Source organism: Cheilinus undulatus, linkage group 7 (genome assembly GCF_018320785.1).
Source record: "Cheilinus undulatus linkage group 7, ASM1832078v1, whole genome shotgun sequence".
Lineage (NCBI taxonomy): Eukaryota > Metazoa > Chordata > Actinopteri > Labriformes > Labridae > Cheilinus > Cheilinus undulatus.
Genome location: NC_054871.1, coordinates 50,040,407 through 50,060,119, shown reverse-complemented (window position 1 = coordinate 50,060,119; position 19,713 = coordinate 50,040,407). Strand labels below are relative to the sequence as shown.

The following is a 19,713-nucleotide window of genomic DNA, read 5'->3' as shown; positions in this document are numbered from 1 at the left end:
TAGAGTCTGTAATAAAGTTTTGAATTTGAATTGAATATATGTCCTACATTTCAACTAATACATTTCCCTTTTCCTTTTTGTGCCTTGCTACATTTGATTCGTGTGAGAAACTGTAACGCTCTACTGTTAGATCGCCCATCCATTTCTTCCGATAATCTGGGCCGGGCCGTGATGGTAGCAGTCTTAAGTTCATCAGCCAAGATATCCCCACCCCAGCATTTTTCCGCTCCAGAAAGGATAATTCCTCCAGCAAGTCTTGGGTCTAGCACAATGCAAAAATATTACCCTGAACATTAAATATTCGATAAAAGAAGAAAGGATGTTTTTGAATTCACATACATGCAATGACATTTTTTGACCATTAGGGGCCAAGAGAAACCAATCTTAGATTTTTTTTAGTCTAAAAAAAACATACATGTTGAGTATGTTAACTCAAAACTCCAAGTTTAAAAGTCATAAATTTACATTATCAAGTCGGAAATTTATGAAAAAAAAAAAGAATAAAAAAAGAGAAAGAACAGAAAGCATTAGTTGGATAGCCCTTGTTTACAGAAATGCCTCTTCAAAGCTAAAATAACTAGTACTTATTGGTCAGTCCCAGTGTTAAGTACAAACTGATAAGGCTGTCATCTGCAGTACTTGCACAAAAAACATGGCTTCATCTGGTTTGATTTTGCTCCACTGTATTGGCTTTTGTCAACTTTAAAATCTCAAAATTCTGAAATGGTTGTTATGAATTGACTTTTTAAACAAAGAAATTGTGAGTTTCTTTTTAGAGAAACATATTTGGGCCACTTTTTCAAAGTGACTCAAAGATGTAGGCATGAATACATTCTATGAAACTCAGAAACACTTCATCTGACAAAATTTCATATAAAAAATAAAACACATTTTTGCATTTTACTATAATTTTAGTTTTCTGTAGCGTTTTTGTTACTCAAGGTTTTGAGTGTTTTACAAACCTTGTGTGTGATTAGTGCATTTTTTTTACACTTATTAAAATTTATCTGCTTATTCTTTTTTTTCAAACTGTCTTTCGTAAATGTTTTTGCTGTTTAGCATCAAGGACACCATACTGCTTAACACTGTTATAGTGAAACAGGGGTAGTTTCCTTTAGTCTTTGTAACTTTTGAATTTTTTCAGTCATTAAAAAACATGTATATTTTACTTTATTTCAAACATTTGGTTTTAAAATGTATCAGATCATGGTGAAATTGCACAAATTTGAGTCTCCATTTTAGTGTTTACCAACTAGAAACTAATATTTCCAACTATTCCAAAAAATACGTGAATGCAGCAGGCGCACATGGACGCGCCCACCACGCTCTGTGCTGTTGCGTTTGTGTGTCTATGGTTGGTCTATGGGTGTTTGCTAGCACTTTCCAGCGCTGTCAGCTGACAGGTGACGTTATCCAAAACAAACACCTCCCTCTCCAGAGAAGCGAGAAATATGCGACGATGCTCTAAGGGCGGAGCTCAATGAACGGAAAATTACGGCTGGCTGTATATTGTGTCCGCTGGCCTTTTCGGTCACGCTTTTCCACTCCGAGTAGAGCATCTTCTCATTCCACTGAAACTACTTCCGTGTTCGCTGTAACCTAACGGATCATTTCATCTCTCCATAAATCCACAAATAACGAGTAAGTTACCGAATTTCTCTGATTTGCGACCACTAAATGTGCCTTTATAATCAGATTTTAAAGCTAGGTTTAGCTTTGTAGCTGAGTATTTACACCGTGACGGTAAGCTTGTTGGTTAGCTAACTGCTGATATGTATAAACAAACACCGTAAGTTAAGGTTAGCTCACACATTTCGATCAGTATTGAAGAAATAGCTTAGAAGATAAACTAAGCATTAGATCACGCTGTCTAGGGGGTCTATTTTGATTCACAAAGACTTATGTCTCCAACTCAATTCAAGTTATACTCATAAGAAACGAGGATGACCTGTTCACATCTGGCCCTATGTCATGTGAAATAAGGTTTTCATATTTTCGATAAATCGACACATAAAAGATACGATATCTGTTTTTAATGATCAGACGTGTTGATAAATACCACAGTTTTAAAGATATGCTCATATTTCATAACACGGCCCACAAGAGTAAATTAATCCATCAGATTCAATAATTCACACAGATGTGTTGGCGACAATTAAGTGGAGAGTCTGCTTGAATTAATCATAAGACAATGAATTAAACCTAAGACATCTGATTTTGTTGCTTTGTCATTGATGTTTGTTGATTTTCTTTGTTTCATATCAAAATGTAAAGATCTTGTATCATTAAACCTTAATGGAGCCATGATATTGTTATTTTTCATTGTAGCAGTTGTATAAGTTGTTTGGGATGTATTCAATACTTGACCCTTCCACTGGGAACCATATGGTGTAGCAGACATCCATTTTGAATTAATTTCCTTCTGTATTTGTTGGGACTGTTTTATATTTAAAATTTAAAAACTATATAAGTCACTTTCCCCAGCATAACTTCCTGAACATTTTGTAAAAATGTGATGGATAAGGTTATTTTGTTCGCAGTAAAGAGGTTTGTGTAAACACACCCAGTCATGTGCTCCAGTTATATGCATCTGATACTGTCTGATGTGGACATACAAACTACTGAGTTGTGTTTAAGTGAAGACATCTTTTTTTAAAGTCTCTTAAACTCACACTTTCCAAGGCCTGTGGTCAAACAACGAAGAACCTCCCGACATCAATTTTCTATACCCGTTAGCCCGGGGGGGCTGGAGCCTATTCCAGCTGTCATTTGGCGAGAGGCGGGGTACACCCTGGACTGGTCGCCAGTAATTCCCAGGGCTGACATATAGAGACAGACGACCAGGCACGCTCACACTCACACCTACGGCCAATTTAGAGTTGGCAATTAACCTAATGAGTAGGGGTGGGAATCACAGGGTACCTCACAATACAGTGTAATACAGGATACATGGTCCAAGAGACAGCGATACTGCGATAATCGATACAGGCTATTGCAAGAAAATTGTATAACGTTACATCACAAAATATGTCTAACTAGAGCAGTGGTTTTCAAAGTGTGAAGCAGGCCTCCCCTGGGGGGCGCCACAGTGCTTTAGGGGAGGCATGGAACCATAAACCAGAAAAAGTGGATTTGCTTTGCGAACCTGTGCTGTGCATTGAACAAAATGGATAGACTTATAGTTATTATAGGGACTATGCCATAGAGCAGTGTTACTCAACCAAAGAGCCAAATTTACCTTTGCAAGAGCCACAATGTAAGAGGTGAAAAGTGGCAAAAACAGCTTGAAGTAGCAAAAAAAATAGGTTAAAGGTGGCAAAATGTTCAAAAAACAGCAAAAAATGGGTGAAAAGAGGTGAAAACTGGGAGAAAAAGTAGAAAAATATTCAGAAAGTAGCAGAAATGGGTGAGAAGGGACAAAAAAATCAGTGGAAAGTGATGGGTAAAGTAAAGTATGTAAGTATGAAGTTATAAGTATGTAAGTATAAGTAAAGTATGGGTAAAGTAATGGGCAACAAGCAGTCAAGAGTGCGAAAAAAGGGCAAAAAAGAGGAAACAAGTGGTATGTAATGGCAAAGGGTTGTTTAAATGAGCAAAAGTGGAAAAAAAATGTGAAAAGGGGCAAAAATGGGAAAAAATGGCAAAAAGAAGAGGCAAAAATTGGGAAAAAGGGAAACAAGTGGTATTTAATGGCAATGGGCAGCTTAAATGGATGAAAAGTGGCAAAAATGGTTAAAAATAAAGGGCAAAAAATGGGATTAAAGTGTCAATAATTGGGAAAAAGTGTCAAAAAGACATAGCAAAAAGGAGCAAAAATTGGGAAGAAAAGGGATATTTAATGAAGAACGGTAGCTTAAATGGGCAAAAAGGGAAAAGAGGCAAAAAGAAGTTGTAAAATGGCCAGAAAATATGTGAAAAAGGGGTGTTTAATGGCATTATAACTGAATAAAAGGGAAAGGCAGATGTTAAAGGATAGTTGCAAACCAAAATATCCAAATATATTAATGGTGAAAATGTTTAAAGATTAGACATAAATGTTTGAAATGTTGTTGTTTAATTTTTTTTTTCAGTTTGAATCCTTTTTGTGGGTGGGGGTCAACCGAATGAATAATTTCTTCTTAGGGGAGGCTCACTCTTCCACACTTTGAAAACCCCTGAACTCGAGAATACAAAATAGTTGTAAACGTATAAATAACTTACTATTTAATTTTTAGGGAATATAGAATATAAAAAAGCAGAATTAAGCCATTTAAAACAATTTGCAGTCCTGCATCATCTCGTATTTTAACTATCTTTGTGCAGTCTGAAGATGAGGATTTTCCTTATTTGCTGCACTGAATTTGAATGCTGTCAGTATTTTTTTTTTAAGAAAAGGAGAATAAATCAATACAGAGTACATGTACTCCAATCTTTTATATTCAAAATCAGTTCAGTCTTTGATAGGTTCCTCATTGCACCCCGTCAGGTGGTCTCAGTGATCTCAAAGATCAACATAACAGGCTTTATGAAGCATTATGAAGGTTTTTATCCTCATTAACATTGTTGTGCTGAAATAACAGCAGACTCATAGACGATCAGCCTCATAGCACAGTAACTGTTTAGTTTCATATAGCCTATGAAATATCCTCAACTATCTGTTTGTATTATTCAGAGTTATAGCTATGACCAGGACTTACTTGTTCCAGCCTGTGCTGTCATTTATGAGCATGTATCAGACAGCAGGTAGCTTTTATTTACTGAGGTAAAGTTTTAAAAAAATCAGGACTAAATGATCAAGAGACACAAACGCTGACGTGTTCATTTTAACGAGACGATAAATGTACGTCACACTTCTATTTGCTAAGTGGAGAGTTAAACATCCACTGATGCTTTGACGGAGGGCAGAGCAGAAACACCCAGCAGCACCACCACTTCAATACAAACATCTTCATGTTGAGTTTAAGATTTTTTGTTTTACAGGAAATTACTGTGTGGGAAAAAAAAAAAAATCACAACATAGCACGCTCTGCATCACTTTGTGTTCCTCTCTACCTGGATTGCCCAGCGCTGCATTGCTACTCTCTTTCTCCTGCCGCACGTCTCTCAAGCCGTCCAGACCAAAGACTCAAATGAAGTTACTGATCGATCAACAGACCTGCTGATCATACTCAGATTTTAGAAATTTGAGTTGACAGATAAGTAATGGGAAGGTTTTACTTATCTTACATGAATTACCCCAAAATTTCAGTGCTTTATTTTAGGGCTGTCCCTATTGATTATTGTATTATCGATTAATCTGTTGATTGTTTCCTCAATCAGTCGATGAATCTGTTGATTATTTTTACGTGAATAATCTGGGTATTTATGAAATTAATGTGGCTACAAATTTTGCAAATACATTTCAAAAGCTTGTTGTTGTGGCAGATTCAGAGTATAAAAACGTGAGACAGGAGTCAGATGAGTTGACAAGACAGCCGAAACGAGTGAGACCCCAATCTTCACAGTACACTTTTATACCCTTGATTGTGTTCGTGCCCATAATGTGTGTGTGTGTGTGTGTTAAAGATTACGTAACTCTTTGAATGTGTATATCTGTGTGTATGCTACCAAATATGTGCCAAATGTGTGACCTTCCAATGGTGTTTATTCCAAGACAAACAGAGAAACCGGGCGGCCTTCCAGTTCCTTCAATAATGTATTAAGGTATCGTTAGGGAGCAAATACGGTTATATTTCCTTTGTTGGAAACATCTGTTTTCCTGTTTCTAACAATCACTCTGTTACACACACAGTCTCCCTCACTGCAGAAGCTGGACGCTATATAAGGACAGCGATGCGAGGTCTAACACAATTTATAATATACCTACAACATTCATATTTTAAAAATTCTTCTCTTCAACACAAATATGCTTGAAATGTGCGCAAAACACTGAATGTATGGACAGCTCTGCAGACATCTGAGGAGAGTAAGGATTTGGACTCCCATGGAAAGAAAAATCCTGCAAGGTGCCTTTTCCTGTCCTGAAAACAAAGACACAAAAAGCATACAGAAATAAAGTTAGCTGTCATCCTTTTTAAATAAGCATTATCTCTTTATCACAACTGTGCTAGACATACATGTACAAATAATCCTAGAAGTACAGACATAATAAATAGAAATGAATACAATAAGGGCTGAACGATTTGCAAAAATAATCTAATTTCGATTTTTTTCCCTAAATATTGCGATACAATTATTAGGTTCCTGAACTTATGCATATTCAAGCAATGCATCAGTCTATATCATAACCGACATTCAGTCAGGATGTTCCCTCTCTGGATGCCATTTGAAAATATCAACAGGTGCACATGGATCTGCAGCGTTAGTGCCAGCCCTTGGTTTACCTTCACATCCTGTTTCATCTAATGCTGGTGATAAACAACTAAGACTCCATCTAAATTTACAACGAATCAGGATGAATAGACTTTCTAGAAGGCCCTGATTGAAAGTAAAAACAATAGGAATTGAGCTAATGATGATGTTAGAGAACCAGCTCAACAGCAGCTGAAATAGTGTATTGCCATGGATGTATCACCAAAATATGAAAAATTCCAGAAACAAAGTGAAACAGTCTAAAAAGAGAAATTATGATACCAAAAACATTTGAAATGTGAAAAAACAACACATGGGATCTAATCGTTTGGCTCAGAATTGTGAAAAAAGACTAAAAGTAATTTCTGTTGGTCTGATCTTTTTAGGTGTTTCCTCCAGGATGGCCATGGTAAAGAGCGGATGGCTCCATCGACAGAGTAAGTAATTAAACTAGGTCCAAGAGTTTCACACCTTTAAATACAAACTCAGCTCCAGAAAAGATGGGACGCTGTGTAAAATGTAAATGAAAACAGAATACAAAGATTTGTAAATCATTTTCAAACCTACTGTTGTTCAAGTGTGCATGGTTTTGTTGTCATATTTTATGCTTCTTAATGCTTTTTACATTTTTAATAGGAGACATGGGAAGTAGTGTTAACTTTGACAGCTGTTTTTAGTTTTAGTCTCAGTCTTAGTCTTTAGATTACATTTCTTTTAGTTTTAGTCCCATTTAAGTCATTTCTACTCTTTAAAGTTTTAGTCTAGTTTTAGTTGATGAAAACTCAAAAACATTTTAGTCTAATTTTAGTCCATAAAAAGTCCTCACATTTTAGTCTTTACTTTTAGTCCAAGCATTATTTGCCAGAACCTGGTACCAAGTCATGGTAGTGTGTTCTCTGTGCCCTGCTTAACCTGGGGTCCCTGCTTTCTACAGCTGAGAGGCAGAATAGCTATAGCCGCGTTGTTTTTTGACAGATATGACGGATTTTGAATGTCTGGCGAAATCTTGATTACATTTTAGTCTAGTTTTGGTCATCTTGATGAAAACTAAACTTAGTTTTAGTCAGTTTTAGTCATCAAAGATCTTTTTTGGGTAAGTTTTAGTCTAGTCTTTCTCATGGAACAAAGGCTGTTAACGAACATTTTTAGTGATAGTTTTAGCCGACAAAATTAACACTGATGGGAAGCTGTGCAGTTGTAACTCATGCAGAATGTGTCTTGGCGTTGTCTCACTGAAATTTAGCAAGGCCATCCCTAAAAAGATGCCATCTGGATAGAGGCATATGTTGCTCTGAAACCTGTATGTTCTTCTAGTATTAATGGAGGCTTCTCAGATGTGTTAGTGACCCATGCCACATACACTAATACACCCCCCACACATCACCGATGCTGGCTTTTGAACTTTGAGTCTGAAATGTGGAGTCGTCAGATCGCAGCATACTTTTTCACTTTTGGTCAGTCCATCTCAGATGAACTCAGGCCCAGAGAAGTGGGCGGGGCTTCTGAATGCTGTGATATAGATTAGTTTGTCTTTGCATGGTAAAGTCTTACCTTTCATTTGTAGATGCAGTTATGTACTGTGCTAACTGAACTGGTTTTCTGAAGTTTGCCTGTGCCCATGTTGTAATTAGAGCTTAATGATTTGGCAAAATAATCTAATTGCAATTTTTTTCCCCCAAAATTGCGATTGCAATTTGATATGCGATTATTCCTTAAGTTCCTCATCATATGTATTTTCACACTCACAAGCAATAAATCATTTTATATCACCACCAACACAATATTAGATAAAACTAGGGCTGAACAATTTTTTAAAACAATATCTAATTGTGATGATTTTGACTCGCATTGCAAACTGGATATGAATTATTGTACTGAATGACATGACACTGTTTATGTCATCCTCATATTTGATCAGAAAAATTCACAAAAATAAAGACAGTAGGATTTTATGTAGACTATTCTAAAAAATGGGACTTGAATAATTGCATGAAGTGTAATGCACAACATCTCTGCTGCAAAAAAAAAGTTTTTAACCGGTATTTCAACTCAAAAATCAGGATAAAGAAATATTGCAACTTCTGTGATTTGAAAATTGCAGCAGGCCGTATTGAGATTTAATCTAATTTTCGATTAATGCCCAGCCCTAGTTGTAGTATCATTGTTTAATGTCTTCATTGTTTTCTAGTAGGCTATTGTCTTTGTTATGTATGGCTGCTTATTGTTAGAATCTTTATGAACTGTGCTGCTGCCTAGCTTCACCAGGATACTCTTTACAAATAAATTTTTAATCTCAATGAGGTTTTTAGTGGTTAAATAAATAATGATAGTAAAAATCATCACAGAACAATGTTTTTTTAATGCAGCAAAGCCTGAGCGGTCAAAGGTCACTGACATTTAATGAGTGCTTTCAGCCTTTCCCCTTACATGCACAGATTTCTCCAGATTCTGGATCTGTTGATGACTTTATGGACTGTAGACGGTTAAATTTCTGAATTCTTTCAGTTTCACATTGATGAATATTGTTCATAAACTGCTGGGCTTTGTGTCCTCACAGTCTTTCATAAAGTGGAGAACAGCACACCATCATTGATTGTGAATGTCTGAACCTTTCTGGTGTGTTCCTTGTACCCAGTCATCTATCACCTGATACCAGTTAACCTACTGACCTGTGGGAGGTTCTAGGTGTTTTTTGTGCACTCAACAACTTTGCCTTCCTGATCTTGTCCTGCCCTGACTTTGTTTGGAAACATGTTGCGGGCATCAAACTCAGAGTGTGTGCATATTTCCAAAAAAACAAAAAAGTTCATCAGTTTGAACATTAAATATCTCATCTTTGTTTAACCCTTAGAGCTCCAGCGGCATGGATCCATGCCAGAGGGACACCCCTTTGTAAATTGCCTGGTAACTTTTGAACCATAAGTCATAGGCACTAACTTGTTTTTTCCTGTGAAAGCTCTGTGTTGTGCCTTTCTATATACAGTATGTTCTTCATGCATTTGTAGCTCTTACAGAACATTTTCTAGTGAGCCCAGAACTTGGCTGACTTCCTGGGGTCTCTGAAGACAGGGTTGTCGTATACAACAAGAAGCGACACCGTTTAGAAAAACGTTAATAACTTTTGAACCACTCTTTTTTTCCTCTGAAAGCGGACAATTTTGCCGTTTGTTTGCTACCCTCGATGTCCCTGTAGCCCTTAAGGACGCTGTTCTAGCGAGCCCGGAACTTCTGTGACTTTTCGGGGTCTTTAAATATGAAATCCATGGCGTTAGATCCGATAACAAGTGTCTTTTTGTCCATTTTTTATCCATATGCTTCTCTACTGCATAAAGGAGCGGCATAAATAAATCTAACTGCAAAAAAGCGCATGGACTTTTTTGTATACGTGTACATTTTTTGAAAACCCTTTGTCACAGAATCTTTATTTTTCACTGTTTTATCCCAAAGAGATGGGAGAATAAGTCTATGCAAAGAAAATGGTTTGTCACTATTGTTTACTGTGTTATCAATGAAAATTTTTGAGTTTCAAATTCTGATTAGTTTTTTAAATTTTGTCTTTAGAGTCCTGTAACTTTTTCATAATTCAAGTGAACTTACTGTAGTAGATATATTCTTAAAGACCAGGTTGTCCTGAAAAAAAAAGATGTATAGAGCTTGACTGTGCACCACAGGGTTGATGTTTTACAAGCTTTTTAAGAAGAAAGTCCAGGTGAGACATGATGGTGAAAAAATAACTATGAGCTCTAAGGGTTAATATATGGATTTGTAAATCACTGCATTCTTTTTTAATTCACATTTTACCCAGTGTCCCAGCTTTTTTGGAAGTAGGGCTGTAAAGACTTCTTATCTAATGTGGTCTAGTTAGTTAGAAATCCCATAAAGGTAGTGTTTGTTTGTTGCAGGCACCATCCTGCGCCGCTGGAAGAGAAACTGGTTCGACCTGTGGGCCGACGGACGGCTTGTCTTCTACAACGATCAACAAAGGCGCGACATGGAGGACGACATCCACATGAGGGTTGACTGCATCAACATCCGCAACTCTGCTGCTTGTCAAGGTGCACGTCACCTGCTGTGTGATGATGTCAGGGGTTCACCAGCTGGTGTTCATGTTTTTAAACCGCTCTGTCTCTCCTCTCAGAGCTGAACCCTCCGGAGGGAAAGAGCCGCGACGCTCTGCTGCAGATCGTCTGCAGAGACGGGCGAGTGATCAGCCTGTGTGCAGACAGTGCAGACGATGCTCTGTAAGACGACACACACATGATTTTGACTCATGTTGTTTCCATGTGCATGACATTTTATTTTAGTTTGAGGGATTCTGTGTGTATTTTCAAAGAGGTATTATTTAGAGCGTGGTTTCTTCTTTGTGCTGCAGGGCTTGGACCATGGCGCTGCAGGATGCCAGAGTTAATACAGTGAGTTTCCCCTTCATCTTTGTTTTTTTTTGTTTAATTCTATTTATTTGGAAAGCAGAAAAAAATTCATTTAGTATTAAAAATGTGCCTTATTTTGAAATTGAAAGAACAAGCAAATGCACATCAAATGTGAAAATAATTAAAGGTACCAACAGAGAGTGCATGACTACCTCCTTCTCCCTCCCCTCTCCCTGGGACTGTTTTAAATATTTGTTTTATGGCGGTCCCAATGAGGCTATGAAGTTATCTTCCTAGCTTGTGTTTGCAGTGTACTGTAATGGAAATGCCAAACCCTGTGGGAGTGCCTCAGCTTGATTTATAAAAAGCTCTGCATCCTCATTTGTTTCTATTGTCTCTTATCAGGTGGTAGCGACGCCTCAGATTGGATTTGCACAGGAAGCGATGGCATCTGCTCCTCCTCCTTACTCAGAATATCCTCCAGCTCAGGTAACTTACTTTTTAAATGTCTTTAATTAGGACTGGTCTATACAGTAGCCATTTGGCCGTGTATTCATTGGATTTAGGTTTTAAAATTCACTTTTTTCCACCAACTTGTTTAAGATGGTAAGAAGATTTATTTTTTTTGTCGTAAATGTTAATAATTTTCAGAAACATTTACAGCAGCAGAAGACAACCAAACAACACAGAAAAAATACAAAACATGAATGATATAAAAAAAACATGACTGGTAAGAAGATTTATAATGGTTAACAGAAAAAAGGTTTTTCTGATTGTGAGACACTCCTTTTAACAACAACATGTGAAAAGTAGGGCATCTATAATATTATATTTTAAGGAAGTCAAACAGTATGTCTAAAAATGTTGTGTTGTGGAAATTTCGAATCTATTCAGAATAGTAAGAAATTAGAATGGGCAATTTTGACTTTTACCATTTTTTCCAGCATCTTGACTAAACATACAAAGTAGGGCTGAACGATTTTGGAAAATAATCTAATTTGCAATTTTTTCTCCCCAATATTGCTATTGGAATTTGATATTCAGTTATTCCTTAACTTTCTTTTATTCCTAAACAAGGACTGAACAATTCTTTAAAAAGATCTAATTCTGATGATTGGATATGAATTGTGACATTGAAGGATTTTTGTCATTCTTATAATTGGTAAGAAAAAAGAGCAAAAATGAAGAAGGTAGGATTTTTGTAGACTATTCTAAAAAAATAGCACCTGAATGATTGCATGATGTGTCATGCATAACATCTCTGCTGCAAAGAAAAGTTTAAAAATTGTATTTTGACTCAAATTTCAGGGCAAAGAAATATTGCATCTTCTGCGATTTGAAAATTGCAGCAGGCCATACTGTGATTTAATCTAATTTTCGATTGATTGCCCAGCCCTAATGCAAAGTGTGTATAAAGGAGTGGTCCGTATTTGCAGTAACTTTTATATCAACAAATCCATAAATAATCTAAAAGAGTAGCACTAAAATATGTACAAATATCAGTTCAAGAGGTGTTTGAAAGGTTTCAGCGCATGTTTTGACCAGTGGGCCACTGCAGCCTGTGGCCCTTTTTTAATCAGCCTGTCACAAATTCCTAAAATAAAATGAAATATGAATTGCATGAAAACTTGAAACTATTGTCGTACTTTAAAGTTAGATACAAGGGCTGTGTCTGATTCTGTAAAACACAGTTTGACGCAAAGAATTTGCTGAAATGCTCATTCTTAGATGTAATTGAAATGACAAGAGGATTACAGCAGCAAACAGCAGCGTAAATGTCTCTAATTTTCTCGTCTGTCTGCTCCGTTTCTAGCTCATCATCCTTATCAACCATATTTTAGTAGAGTTTGTCAGCTTCCTGTAGTTAACTCTTGTTTTGTGTCTGAATGTGGAGCGTTCTAACGAGGGATGGAGGCATGGTAGTGGCCAGATAGCACCCCCTGGAATCTGACTGACCACCTCTTCCTTAACAGTGATTGGCTGTTTGTCTTGTCAGCCATTAATGGAGCGTTCTGATGAGGGTTTGTTTTTCTCCATCCATATTTAATCGCCTCAACAGTTGTCTTTTATTTTCTTGCAGGTTTATTCTCCAGGACCTTATGGAGAGTACGTTCCATCTGCACCTCACGCCACACAGATCATGTACTCCGCTGACGGACAGCCCTACGCCGTGGCTTATCCTTACCAGTACCAAGGTAAATCTCTGCTTTTCTCATTGAAACATTACATCTGAGATGGCATACAGCTACAGATCTTTTACAGTGTATTTGCTGCTCTGTTGTGTTGATGAAAGTCCTCTTATTTACAGCACTGAAACTAGAATAAGAGGACTGTATAAACTCTGAATGCTGAGCATATTTGTCGACAGTCATTTTACATTTTCAGATTCAATTCTATATGATGTATGTAAAGATAGCTGTTTAAATGTTGAACCCTGGTAACATGAAGACGACCTGAATGTAAGCACAGCAGCACTTTGAGCTGAATACAGCGCTAACATCAGGATGCTAACCCCAGTTAATGTTGCCATGTTGGTGTGAAGTAGGTCACTGTTTGAAGCAGAGTTGTTCTGGTGGAGTTTCTCACTCTTGAGCAGGGGTCATCAAGTAAATCTGCACAAGGGTCAGATTTATTCTCGACAGAGACCATGGGGGCCAGACTTTCAAACACACAAAAAAATAAATAAATATTTTGGTCTGATTGAAATATCATTGTAGTAGTAATAGCATTTTCTTTGAAAATGCAGGACATTTTTAGTCATTACCAGGGAGATCTGTCCCTATCTATTCCCCATTTTTGACACTTTTAACCCATTTTTGATACTTTTTGCACCTTTTTTCCTCTTTTACCAATTTTTGCAAGATTTTAACCCCTCTTAAACCACTTTTACTGCATGTTTTACCCGCTCTTTTATCGATTTTTTTTTGCCACTTTTGAATCCCTTTTAATTATATTTTCTAAATAATTGTTGCAACTTTTAAATCAATGTTTTGCACTTTTCAACCATTTTGCCACTCTTAAACCCCTTTTTGCAACTTTGCCAGGCTATTTCTGCTGCTTTTGCAACTTTTAACCCATTTTTGATACTTTATGCCTCTTTACCTCATTTTTTCAATTCTTTAGCCCATTTTAAACCACTTTTTTCAGCATGTTTTATCCTCTTTGAGCCACTCTTTTATCCATTTTTGCCACTTTTAAGCCCCTTTTCTTCACATTTCAACATTTCAATCAATGTTTGCTTCTTTTGACCCCTTTTGCCACTCTTTAACCCCTTTTTGCAACTGTACCAGAATATCTGTGCTGTTTTTGCCTCTTTTAACCCAGTTTTTCCATTCTTGACCCCTTTTAAATCACTCTTCCAGCATGTTTTATCCTCTTGGTTCCACTTTTCTTCTATTTTGACACTTTTTAAAGCTTTTCATTACTTTTTTGCCCTATTTTTGCCACTTTTAACCCATTTTTGATGCTTTCACCCATTTTTCCTGTTTTCACCACTTTTTCACCAATTTTTGTCCCTTTGTGCCACTCCACAACCCATTTTTCCATTTATCACCCATTATTTTGTAACACTTTAGCCAACCTTAACCCTTTTTAAAATATCTACTAATTATGACAGTAAATTTCAGTAAAAACAGTTCAAATGTTCAGTCCTTCTAAAACTATTTCAATATTAATTGTTTGTTGGGTAGATTTAACAGATGCAGACATGTAAAGCCAAAGGATACTCTTAAAACCACAACATCTTCTTTTCCTCCTTTTCTGAATTTAATGATCTTTCGGGGGCCGGACAGGAAGCTTTGGGGGGCCTGATGTGGCCCCCGGGCCGCCAGTTGATGATCAGTGCTTTAGAGGAATTATACAAATGAGGATGAAATGATTGACCTAAAATGATGACCTCCTCTTTGAAAAGTTATCTTTTTAAAACTTCCCAAATGCTCTTAACAAGGAAAGTTTAACGCAGCTTTTCCAAACATCCTAGTTTTACTTTGGATGCTAACATTATTTTTACTTTTCACACAGAAACAAAATTATTCCACAAAAAAACAAAAACTACAAGGATCTAAATTATTAGCCCCCCTGATGCTAATCGTCAGTTGTGTTTCCTTTTTGCTGGATAACAGCCTGCAGTCATTTGTTGTAGTTTTTTTTAGCTCTGACTCGTCTCCTGAGGAATCCCAGCCCATTCTTCTTTGGCCAATCCCTCCAGCTCCTCCAGATTTGATGGTCTCCTGGCATGGACCTTCATCTTCAGTTCAGCCAAGTTTTTCTTTGGTTGACTTCAGGCCTATACAGCTCAAAGTCTTTCTGACATTTTTAGACTGTATGTAAACGTGAAGGTAACCCTCAGTTTAACTTGATTTTAAAATCGTTGAGCATTACACAGTTCAAGACCATCATTGAGCAACAGTGGATTGAGCTATGGCTCAACAAAAAGGTCAGTTCTAAAGGGGGCTAGTAATTTAGACCCTTGTCGTTTTTGGTTTTTGTGAAATGGTTTTGTTTCTGCAAAGTGAAATAATGTTAGCATCCAAAGTAAAACTAGGATGTTTGAAAAGCTGTATTAAAAATTCCTTCCTCTGTTTATCAGCACTCTGGGAATACTTAAAAAAGGAATTTTCTAGGGCTGTTGTTAACCAAAGAAAAACTTGGTCAACTAAAATCGCACCAGATCATCAAATAATCAATTGGTCGGTTGGACCTAAAACAAAAAAGAAAAAAGGAAAAAACCTTCATGTTATTTCTACATCAAACTTATCACTGACAATGTAGTCAGTGCATTTAGGTGATAATTAAAATTCAGAATGAACCCAAAATGAACTTCAAAATCTTACGATTTTTGCGGAATAACCACCTTGTGTTGTAATTAAATAATAATCCTTTTTAACAAAATGTTGCCACAATACTGACTTTTTGACAAAGTGCTTCATGGGATTTGGTGGGAGGGTCCTAGTGACGTTGTTTTGACTTTCTGGTTATTTAACCTGTAATTGATTACCCTTAAAGGCACAAGTAAATTATATTTGAATAGTGATATTCATAGTTAGTTTTTTGTAAATTATATTTTGTAACACTAGATAACTGAAAAAATAAAAACACATGACGTCTCCCTTCTCACCCCTGCAAAAAAAATGGATTCTTCCAATTAAAGTAGCACATGCAATTGTTTGACCAATTGGATTTTGGTCGACATGAGGTCATCGACCAATTAATCCACCAATCGACTTGAGGCTGTCAGCCCTAGAATTTTCATACGGGGCTAAGAAATTCATCCTCATCAGAGGTCCAGTTTTCATTCACAGTAGAGCATAACAGGCTTTAAACCAACTTTTAGCATCACATTATTTTGTAATATGGAGTTCAGCCCCCTTTTCAAGCTTTAACATGTTGCTGTCGTTGTGCCCAGGTGGATACGCCGCCCCTGGAGTGAACCACGTGGTGATCCGAGAGCGTCAGCGTGAGGACGGAGGTGATGTGGCGCTGGGAATGCTCGCCGGAGCAGCAACCGGTTTGGCGCTGGGCTCTCTCTTCTCTGTCTTCTAATGTTTCCCTAGCGCTCCGTGTTTTTGCTTCTTCTCTGTGCCGTCACATGAGCCGGAGTGAAACGTGTTCGTGGAGCTACTTCCATCTATGAAGCATGATTGTGATGGGCAGTGAATTACTCCTCGTGTGTCCTATATACGAATATATTTAAAGTCAATACTGTTAGCACTTTCTCATAAGCCCCACCCCCTTTGTGTTGTCTGAATATGAATGTTTTTAACCAAAAACATACAATTACTCACTTTTAAATGACAGCCAACAACTCTCAGCTCCTCGCACATTTCTCCTTTAAACCCATTTAAACATTTTATCTCCTGCTTTTTTTTTTTTTTTTACTGGTTTTGTGTTGATCTGTGTACTGTACCTTTACTTTGTTTGACGTGTTTTATTTGTCTGTTTGAAACATGCAGTGTTTCTTCAGCTCCTCAGGTTATTTGTGTTTGACATTGGCGAACAGGAGACGGGAAAACAGAAGAGTGAACAATATGAAAAACCCTTCAACATTTAGGCAGTTAGACTAACAGCTAGACTGGTTCTCGGTATTTGAAACAGCATTTAAACATGTTAAAATGCCATTTTTATTCAAGAAAACTTTTGAAAAGAACATTTAATTTGTCATAATTATTGATCTTTTATTGCATTTTTATGCAAGACAGTCAAAAAATGTGTCAAGTTTGGCTTGTCTTAACCGAAGCAAAGACATAATGACAGGTTCAACTGAACAGGAAGATTCAGCTAGACTGTGAGACCTCACACCTGCAGTTCGTAGTCAAGATTTCACAGAGGAGGGTCCACAGACACGAGATCTCAAAAACTTGCGTGATCAAACGTCACTTCAGAAAAACAAACTCAAATACAGGGCAATCTACATCCTCAGCTGGCTCTCATTACATGTCTTGTAGTTGTAGCAAGAAAAAAAACTGAGAAAAAGAATATGACTTAAATCAAGAGGGCATGTAGCTGTAAAACTGCACAACTTCTGGTTTGCTCAGTCAGTCCCACGGCCCATCAGGGAGGCTGACAGTGAACTTCAGTGTCCCTCCATGCCAACATGCATACGTTCCTCATCCTACTTCCTCTACCACATGACTATTAGTGCCCAAACAGCATTATCACCTTCAGTAGACCAAGCCTCCGTGAATACAAGCTCCAGGTAGTAACAATGCTGATACTACCTGCCCTGCTATGGGTTGCACCAGCTGCGCATAAGTGGAGTTTACAACGGAGTTTACACTCTCCTAACATTTAAGGTGTTGCACCAAATGTGATAGTTCCAACAGAGGATTAAGTTATAACTTAAATCTTACATCCTACGAGGTGTAAAGTCCTCCATAAAATACGTCTGTCATAGTGATAGCTCTAAAAGATGCAATAACCCTGAGGGTAACGAGGAGTTGAGGATTTTACCGGGAATTTGAAGTCAGCACTGCATTCCATGATCAGTAACACTGTTGTTTTCCATGAGTGGAGATCATTTCCCCTGTCCACTGTTATATTACCTCATGTTATTAGCGATTTCACCACTAGATGTCAGTGTTGTTATTTATACTGGCTCTAGGTTTAGGCTGTAGGCTTCACAGTACTGATATAGGCAAAATGCCTTGTCATAATTTTCATCCACACTGGATGCTGTTTGAGGATTTACAACAGTTAGCAAATGCTATTTTTTAGCTGTTAGCATCTGTAGCAAACACGGGGTTAAAAAGCTTTTCAGTGATTGGTTAAAGTAAGAAACTACGCCATATCTGTAACAATATTTTGGTTAGCTTGGGCGTAAATCTCTACTAGTTAAGACCAACCTTACGTCTCTGTGGTGCAACTGAACAATGAAACAACTTAAGTTAGAACTTAACTAACTAGTTTCAACGTAGGGTTTAGTGTGGACTTCACACCAGAACTTAAGGCAGAAGTTACACATAGCTGGTGCAGAAGGCTGCAGGCCTCTAGTGGTGCCCACAAACAAAACACAAATAGTTCTGGTGCTAAAATTACACACCGTGATTACAAAATCTGAAGAGAGAACTTGGAAAGAGGACAAAGCAGAGCCAGGTTGAGTCTCCCTAAACAGGCTGGTGCTCTACCTCCCCCTACTCCATCATGTTCATGAGGGAAGAAAGGACAAAAAGGGAAGTACAGAGAAGATCAATTAGTTTTTCTCCCCTTTTTTTGGCCCTCTAATGGCATTATTCCTCCTCATCCAAATCCACCTACTGGTCTAACTTCAGAGCTTCTTTTCATCTCTTACAAACTCTGTCCCTTTACTCCCAGCTCTCTGAAGGTGCACTCCGGCTCGGTAATCCATACCATGTCTAAGCATGCTTGAACCCCTAAGTCCAGTTTGTTTGATCAGTGAGCGTCAATTCCGTGCTCAGGCATGGTACTTTTTTGGCCCAGAGGGACAGAAGGAAGAGGTGTGCTTGGGCATGGTGGGATTAAGGGTTTAACGGTTTCTGAAGTTTTGTTTCGTTTATTTATCAAGGGACAGCGTACAATGACATTGACCATTCACACAAAGTAAATGAAAACATGGTTGCATCAGATTTAGCGAGTCGCTAATTTCCCTCTGTTGTAAAAGTCCCCAAAACAAGGGCAGACACCTGATAAGACCACAGCTGACAAGACAAAATACAAAAAATACACTGTGGAAATAATCTATTTGCAACTATTTAAATGGATTTTTTTTAAAGGTTTCTCATGTTATGTTTTTTTCAGCAAACACAAAACTCAATCAACTCTTATTTTTACCAACGATTAGATTAAACTAAGGATGAATGATTTTGATTAAATATCTGATTATTTGACTCCTTTTGTAAATTCAGTATGAATTGTTTTATTGAACAGTGTGCTTTTTTATGCAGTTCTCATTTTGATTAAGAAAAAAATGCAAAAAACAAGGAAAGTAGTTTTTTTTTCTAAACTGTTCTTAAAAAAATGAGACTCCAATGTTTCCATGATGTGTGGAGAATAATATCTCTGCTGCAAAAAATATTTCAGGCTAAAGAAATATTCAGTTGAACATATTGCAATTTAATCAAAATTTGGATTAAAACTCTGCCTTTATATGATTGCTCTTGTATGTGCACATGTGCACTGTATGGATTTGATGCTAACTGATGCAACCATTCCTCTTGACAAAATTTTTAAATAATGTTGAAGTGTTAGAAAGCGAATCTGACCAAAATGACTCAAAACAAGCCACAAACTGAGTGAAGTCAGTGTCATGTTGGTGCAGTTCTCTATTGTACAGACTCTCTCAGACCTAGAGTTCTGTAAAGTGGCTTTATTATATTTTGATGTGATGATGTATCTGTGATCAGGCCAATGGTGCTCCAGCACGGTACGGTGTTACTAGGTACAGTGAAGTGTTACCCATAGTTTTCATCCTAGGCCCCCCTTTGGTAATAGAGAATATTTTAAGCCCTCTGCTCATCACTGTGTACATAAACACCCATAGGTGCTAAAGACAGAGTCA

At 37.3% G+C, this 19,713-nt stretch overlaps 1 protein-coding gene across 1 annotated transcript; it reads left to right on the top strand.

Annotated features, from left to right (window-relative positions):
• The first annotated feature begins 1,504 nt into the window (after nt 1-1,504).
• Nucleotides 1,505-18,867, top strand: plekhb2 (pleckstrin homology domain containing, family B (evectins) member 2). Its single transcript, XM_041791071.1, has 8 exons — nt 1,505-1,641; nt 6,717-6,767; nt 10,233-10,385; nt 10,469-10,571; nt 10,703-10,742; nt 11,106-11,189; nt 12,781-12,895; nt 16,105-18,867. The coding sequence occupies exons 2-8, from the start codon at nt 6,731-6,733 to the stop codon at nt 16,239-16,241; spliced, it is 669 nt and encodes a 222-aa protein (XP_041647005.1). The 5' UTR covers nt 1,505-1,641; nt 6,717-6,730; the 3' UTR covers nt 16,242-18,867.
• The last annotated feature ends 846 nt before the right edge of the window (nt 18,868-19,713 follow it).

Coding starts and splice junctions, on each gene's coding strand:
- plekhb2 (XM_041791071.1), top strand. CDS start 6,731: ATGGCCATGGTAAAGAGCGGATGGCTCCATCGACAGA. Junction 10,572..10,702: donor GACAGTGCAGACGATGCTCT/GTAAGACGACAC, acceptor TTTGTGCTGCAG/GGCTTGGACCATGGCGCTGC. Junction 12,896..16,104: donor TTATCCTTACCAGTACCAAG/GTAAATCTCTGC, acceptor CGTTGTGCCCAG/GTGGATACGCCGCCCCTGGA.